The 7,024-nt window shown below is 40.3% G+C and overlaps 1 protein-coding gene across 1 annotated transcript; it reads left to right on the forward strand.

The window, feature by feature from the left end:
* The first annotated feature begins 1,263 nt into the window (after positions 1-1,263).
* On the forward strand, positions 1,264-6,163 carry rpe65a (retinoid isomerohydrolase RPE65 a). Its single transcript, XM_074651477.1, has 14 exons — positions 1,264-1,467; positions 1,843-1,925; positions 2,082-2,232; positions 2,441-2,548; positions 2,755-2,896; positions 2,998-3,145; positions 3,371-3,452; positions 3,536-3,668; positions 3,766-3,905; positions 4,386-4,515; positions 4,616-4,730; positions 5,371-5,465; positions 5,548-5,659; positions 5,742-6,163. Exons 1-14 carry the CDS (start codon positions 1,457-1,459, stop codon positions 5,885-5,887), a joined length of 1,596 nt encoding a protein of 531 aa, XP_074507578.1. The 5' UTR covers positions 1,264-1,456; the 3' UTR covers positions 5,888-6,163.
* Positions 6,164-7,024: the final 861 nt, after the last annotated feature.

A 7,024-nucleotide genomic window follows, 5' to 3' on the forward strand; every position in this document is an offset into this window, starting at 1 on the left:
TTTGTCCTGGTTTGTGAAGCACTTTGTAGTTTTTAAAGGTATAAATAAAGTTATTATTAGGCTATTTATTATTAAACTGTATAAAAATTGTTTTCCAGAGTGACTGAAAGTAATGTGTGAAGGTAACATGCATGTTTGTTTCACTATAGGATACAGTTGATGGACAAATTGGGCCATTTGATTTAAAATCTAATGTACTGGAAGTATATATATATATAAATATATATATATATACACACTTTATATAGTAAGTATACTTATACCAATATACTAGTATGTACTTGTGTGAGTATTACTTTAATACTTCTTGGGACTAAATTGGCCCACTTTTTAGTTTATAAAAGTATACTTTTAAGTACACACAGTGCCTTGTTAGTATTCGATAACTGACCCTTTCATTTTGTATTAATAAATCATCATAATAATGTTATACAGTATATTGCTAATTAAGTTCTTTCCACATGTGTTGGCTGAGGGAGCCACGTCACAACCCCCGCCACTGACAAAACTGCTTCTGGTGAAACTCTCCCTACTAATGGTGTTCTTTCCCAGGAGGAACAATGCAGCGTTTGTCCTTTAGGCTACGTCAAGCATAATCCCTACACCTGGATTATAGTTGCACTGAGACAAGCTAAATTAAGGCATTCAGAGTTCAGAACAACTGGCCACATTTCATCCAATTAACATTGTGTGTGTAACTGTTATATTGTACAAGACCGCCTAATAATAGCTGTGAAGTTTCACTGTTATTGTTGTTGTTTCACAATAGATCCTCATTCAGAAAACTATTAGGCCATCTTGTACAATATAACGGCTACACACAACTGGCAACATTTCATCCAATTAAAGTTGTGTGTAAGACGGCCTAATAATAGCTGTGAAGGTTCATTCTTATTGTTGTTTCACAATAGATCATTATTCTATTACTGTACTATTTAGGAAAGACATGAATCTAAAATAAAGTGGTTGTTCCAATTTACTTGCAATTTCAATGTTTCTATTAATGTGGATCACACCCATTCTGAATTACTGAACTTAAAATCCACATCACTTCTGTTTACTTGTTCTGTATTAGCTCTACACCTTGCATCAATGCTCTGAAAATATACTGCACTTAGTATGACTCGGCATGCCTTAAAGCACAACAATTGAAAACAATCACATGCACAATTTCAACACATTTGCCAATTCTGTGCAATAAATATCTCTGCCATAAATCCGGTTTCAGAGGGGGGCGGCTATTGGGTCACCCAGCAGAGGATATTGGCACAATGGGATTCTTGTTCACGGTGCGACATGATTGGCCAGGAGAGAAGTTTACAGGGCAGATTTTCAGTGACTGTGAGGGGGACTAAGACAAATAAATACCCCAAAATCCACTGGGAGACCAGAGAAGTCCAGTTCAGAAGTGACCAGTGAGGTTTTGCTTTGTGTGGTGCCACAACAAGACGGAAACATGGTCAGCCGGTGAGTTTCTGATGAATAACTATTACAATTGTATGTTTTTATCTCATATTGATTACCAAAAGGAAGTGGGGACAGCATATTTGAAACCTAGCTTACTCAGTGATGTGTAAAGTGTGCTTTTTCGTGATTTGCAAATATCTATAATGTCATTTAGCTCTTCTATATACATTTCTTTAACTTGATCCTGTGATTTGAATGGTCAGTGTGCCTGCAGCTGATTAAGCTCCTGAAGGATTTACATGTTGAACTGCATGACCTGTCAGAAATACAGCTTTTAATGACTCCAACTAACAGACTTGTGCATTTAACTTGCTGGAAATTTCATTAATTTTCTTGGCTGCAACGTTGGCTGATGTCTTTGCTGTTTGATAACAGATTTGAACACCCAGCTGGTGGCTACAAGAAGATTTTTGAGACATGTGAGGAGCTGGCTGAGCCTCTTCCAGCAACAGTCATAGGTTTGTTTGCATCTTTCACACAGAAATAGATTGCAGACGTAGTTCCCTTTGACGTAGTTTATCTTCTTTCTTCTGAGAGAACAGAAAGTAGGCTCTGAAATCTGTACATTTCAAAAACAATCTCTGATTTGTGTTTATAATGTTGGCGCTTTACAGGTCGTATTCCTTCGTTTCTGAAGGGAAGTCTTCTCCGTTTGGGCCCTGGGCTTTTTGAGGTTGGAGATGAACCTTTCTATCACCTCTTCGATGGCCAGGCCCTCATGCACAAATTCGACTTCAAGAACGGCCAAGTCACCTACTTCCGGAAGTAAGACCTTAAAGGACAATACTTGTGTTTTGTCATTTTTCATGCTATTTTTGCATCATTTACATTACTGCCGTCTAGCAAAATCAACCTGCAGAAACTTCATTTAAAATCAATCGAATAAAGCTGCACAAACAACTGCATTAACACCATCAAATTATATCCTATATATTGTGTAATGGTATGGATGAAAATCCTATTCTCCATTTAGGTTTGTCAAAACAGATGCCTACGTGAGAGCCATCACAGAGAAGCGTGTGGTGATCACTGAGTTCGGTACCTTTGCGTACCCCGACCCCTGCAAAAACATTTTCTCCAGGTGGGTTGCACTTAACACACAGGATTTTTTTTCTATCATCTGGATGCTTTTTAGAGTAAAATTTAATTTAAAAAGTACCTTAAAGTTGGCAAACTCTTCTGAAATAAATGTAAAAAGTATTATCCTTTGGCGTTCTTTCATCATTACATTGATGAATATGCTACATCTGCTTCTCCAGACTTTGTAATATTTTTGTTTGTTTGCAGGTTTTTCTCTTACTTCAAGGGTGTTGAGGTCACAGACAACTGCCTGGTGAACGTTTACCCTGTTGGTGAGGATTTCTATGCCGTAACAGAAACCAACTACATCACTAAAGTAGACGTTGATACCTTGGAGACGCTGAAGAAGGTACATCAATGCAAATATATCATAGAATTTGAGGTGTAAAAAAAACTTCAGAACTGTACATTTCTTCATATTAAAGCGCAGTCAAATTATTTTCTATGCAGGTTGACATGTGCAACTATATCAACATTAATGGAGTGACAGCCCACCCTCACATTGAGAGAGATGGCACAGTGTATAACATTGGGAACTGCATGGGAAAAGGAGCAACGCTGGCCTACAACATTGTCAGGATTCCACCCACACAGAAAGGTTCGGATCATCGGCATCACCACACACATAACAACAGCAGATAACTCCTCTGACCTTTCCTTAAACTTTCTGTTTAACCAAAATATGCTGCTGAATGGTAATTCAGGGTTAAAGGAATCACTGTGACTACCTCTCAAAAACCAAGAAAATAAATGTTTTCTGTCTCAGGGTCAGACCCCTGGAGCTGGCTAAATTAAAACAGCTCAAAATATTCTTTTTTCTTAGATAAGTCTGATCCCATCGAGAAGTCCAAGGTGGTGGTGCAGTTCCCCAGTGCTGAGAGGTTCAAGCCCGCCTATGTGCACAGGTGTGGGTAGACTCCATTAGGTATGTTATCAGTGTTGTCATGGGAAAGTCCAAGTTTTGACAGTCTCTCCTTAACAATTTCAGCTTCGGCATGTCAGAAAACTACTTTGTCTTTGTGGAGACGCCGGTGAAAATCAACCTGCTGAAATTCCTGAGTGCTTGGAGCATCCGAGGCTCCAACTACATGGACTGTTTTGAGTCCAATGAGAGCCAAGGAGTAAGAACTTGATATCTTTCGTGATTCTTCCCCTTGATATTATCAACGTCTCTGCCCCTGAAATCTCATAATATCTACTCTAATGTGTATTTTATAGACCTTGTTTCACATTGCCAAGAAAGACCCAGGAGAGTACATAGATCACAAGTTCAAAGGGGCGCCCATCGGCATGTTTCATCACATCAACACCTACGAGGACGAAGGCTTCATTGTTGTTGACCTCTGTGGATGGAAAGGGTAAATGTTGGACTTTTATTTAAAGAGGACCTATTATACTCATTTTCAGGAGCATATTTGTATTTGGGGTTTCTACTAGAACATGTTTACATGCTTTAAATGTTCAAAAAACGCTTTATTTTTCTCATACTGGCTGTGCTAAAGCACCTCTTTTCACCCTCTGTCTGAAACGCTCTGTTTGAGATCCTGAAGTTACTTAGTGACATCACCACATTACAGAAGAAAAGGCGGGATTTGAAGCAAGGCGTTTCAGGCAGTTCAGGAGCAGTGTTTCTGTGGGGGAGAGTAACTATTTTCGGACTGGACTTTTGGCTTTGTAACTTTGCAGACCTTTTACTTGCACAAAAAAACTATACAACACACTAAAGGAATGAGAGAAGCACAAAAGCATAATAGGTCCTCTTTAAACCTTCCTGTACATCTTCTGCAGATTTGTCTGATACAGAGATATTGTTGCTCATGATTTGTTCATTTATGCAGGTTCGAGTTTGTTTACAACTACCTCTGGTTGGCCAACCTGAGAGCCAACTGGGAAGAGGTGAAGAAGGCAGCCATGATGGCGCCACAGCCGGAGGTCCGCAGATATGTCATTCCCCTCGACGTCCACAAGGTGAGTCACCTGTTCTGCTCATCAGAAGGACACCAGTTGCCACCTACAGAAACAAATCAGATACCAGTCAGATGTTATTTGTTCTGATTTCATCGTGTAGGAGGAGCAGGGGAAGAACCTTGTCTGCCTGCCGTACACCACTGCCACAGCGGTGATGCACGCTGATGGGACCATCTGGCTGGAGCCGGAGATACTGTTCTCCGGGCCTCGCCAAGGTGCAAACACATCCAACACATTTAAAGGAACAGTGCGTAGGATTTTGTGGCATCTAGTGCTGATTACAACCAACTGAGTACCATTCCACTCACTCCTCCCTTTCCGAGACTGCGGTAACCTGAGCCACTGAGTGCAAAACTGTGGTAACGCCATTCACCTGCTCAGAAGACATCCTTACCATGATAACATTACTTTAGGAGCAACGGAAGTCAGACGACGGTTCCACGGTTTTGCACTCTGCGGCTCACGTTACTGCAGTTTCACAAGCGTGTCGGAGAACTTCTGTGACCTTCAGGTAACGTAAAAATATGAAAAGCTCTCTCTAGAGCCAGTGTTTGGTTCGTCCGTTCTGGGCTACTGTAGAAACATGGCGGAGCAACATGGCAGACTCCGTGAAGAGGACCCGCTACATAGATATGATGAAGGGCTCATTCTAAGCTAACGAAAACACAACGATTCTTAGTTTCAGGTGATTATACACTAATATAAACATAGTTATGAACATTGTATTCCATTTCTGCTAATAGATCCCCAAAATCCTACACACTGTCCCTTTAACTCACTCAATCATGGTGGACAAATTCATCTTTGATATATAGTGGAAATATCTTCATTATGTAACCAATGTTGTTTTTGTAGCTTTTGAGTTCCCTCAGATCAACTACGAGAGGTACGCAGGGAAGAATTACACGTACGCCTACGGCCTGGGTCTCAACCATTTCATACCAGACAGGGTAAGTTGACTAAATACTTTCAACTAGAAGTGATTCAGAGTGTGTAAAACAAGCTTTTTCATTTGCTGGTTTTTGTGTGTAGATCTGCAAGTTGAATGTGAAGACCAAGGAGACCTGGGTATGGCAAGAACCAGACTCCTACCCCTCAGAGCCCCTGTTTGTTCAGACTCCCGATGGGATTGACGAGGACGATGGTAAGTTAACAGCAATAAAAACACAATCCTACACTCACTGTGATCAAAATTGTTTCATGATAATCTGCTGCTGCGTCCTCAGGAGTGCTGCTGACCATCGTGGTGGCTCCGGGCTCCCAGAGACCAGGATACCTCCTCATCCTCAACGCCAAGGATCTGTCTGAGATCGCCAGGGCTGAGGTGGAGTGCAGCATGCCTGTCACCTTTCATGGGATGTACAAACCCTAGCGGTGCTTTCCTCGGGGTGTGAACAGTAGTCAGCCATTACAGGGGTATTAAAGACAGGATAAATAATGACCACATGGTTGTGCGTTCTCAGTTGACATGGGTTTTAAATAAAAAATAATGTGTGAACTGACATGTCTTTTCGATTCTAGTTGCTGGATGTACTAGTATTTCTAAACCTGAATTTCCAGCATTGGTTTAATAAATATATGGATATGTTCACACGCTGTGTCACATGAATATTTCATGGTTGGAAAAATAAATTTGGTGAAATCAAAACGGTTGTTTTGTACTAGTAGCTATTTGGTAGCAAAAAGGACAGTCCTTTAACTGGGGTTCAATCCTCTATGAAACAGGATATTTACTGGTTTGAATACTTTTATAACAAGCAGGCATTTCTCTTGATGTGTCGTTGCTCAAATCACACTTCACCAAAATCAATTAGTACAAATAATCCTTTATCCTAAATTCTTGAGATATTTGTAGAGATTTAATGTTTCCACACCAAATCTTATTATGGTTGCGTTTCAACAACTGACCTTTCTGACTAAGCCTGTCCTTATTGTGTCTGAATCTCATGCCGATCTTGCAACACAGCAAAGCTGATTAACTGTGTCACTGCTTAATCCGAGGGAAGAAAGAACAAAAGAAAGGGCATGTTGCAATCCATTATTCTTTTTAAGTACACAACAATGGATGTGTGGCCCTTATATACAACGTCACGAGTCAACATAAACCACATTTCATTGTATATAAGATGCATGTACATAAACAAGGCATCCTTTTGGTTTGAATTGATCTTGTGTTGGACAAGTTACCTTCTGTTTTTATAATTCCACTCTGATGTTTGTGCGTCACATATAAAACATCTAATTTGAATCACATGTTTCCTCTCCAGCTGATGCAAGGCGAGGAAACAAAGCATCAAACATTACTAATACGGCTTGGGCTCGTTTGCTGCACGAGTCAAATGGAGAACCCTGATAATGTTGTCACGTTCTACTCTCCACTGCCAGATTTTAGGATTGCATTAATGAAAGGCTCAAAGGAATATTTTTGCAATCGTGCACTCTGTAATCTCTTATTTTGGTAACCATAGGGCCACAAATCTGCCCTTTTGTGCACATTTAGTTCACTTTG

This window comes from Sebastes fasciatus, chromosome 11, assembly GCF_043250625.1.
Source record: "Sebastes fasciatus isolate fSebFas1 chromosome 11, fSebFas1.pri, whole genome shotgun sequence".
NCBI classification, from domain to species: domain Eukaryota; kingdom Metazoa; phylum Chordata; class Actinopteri; order Perciformes; family Sebastidae; genus Sebastes; species Sebastes fasciatus.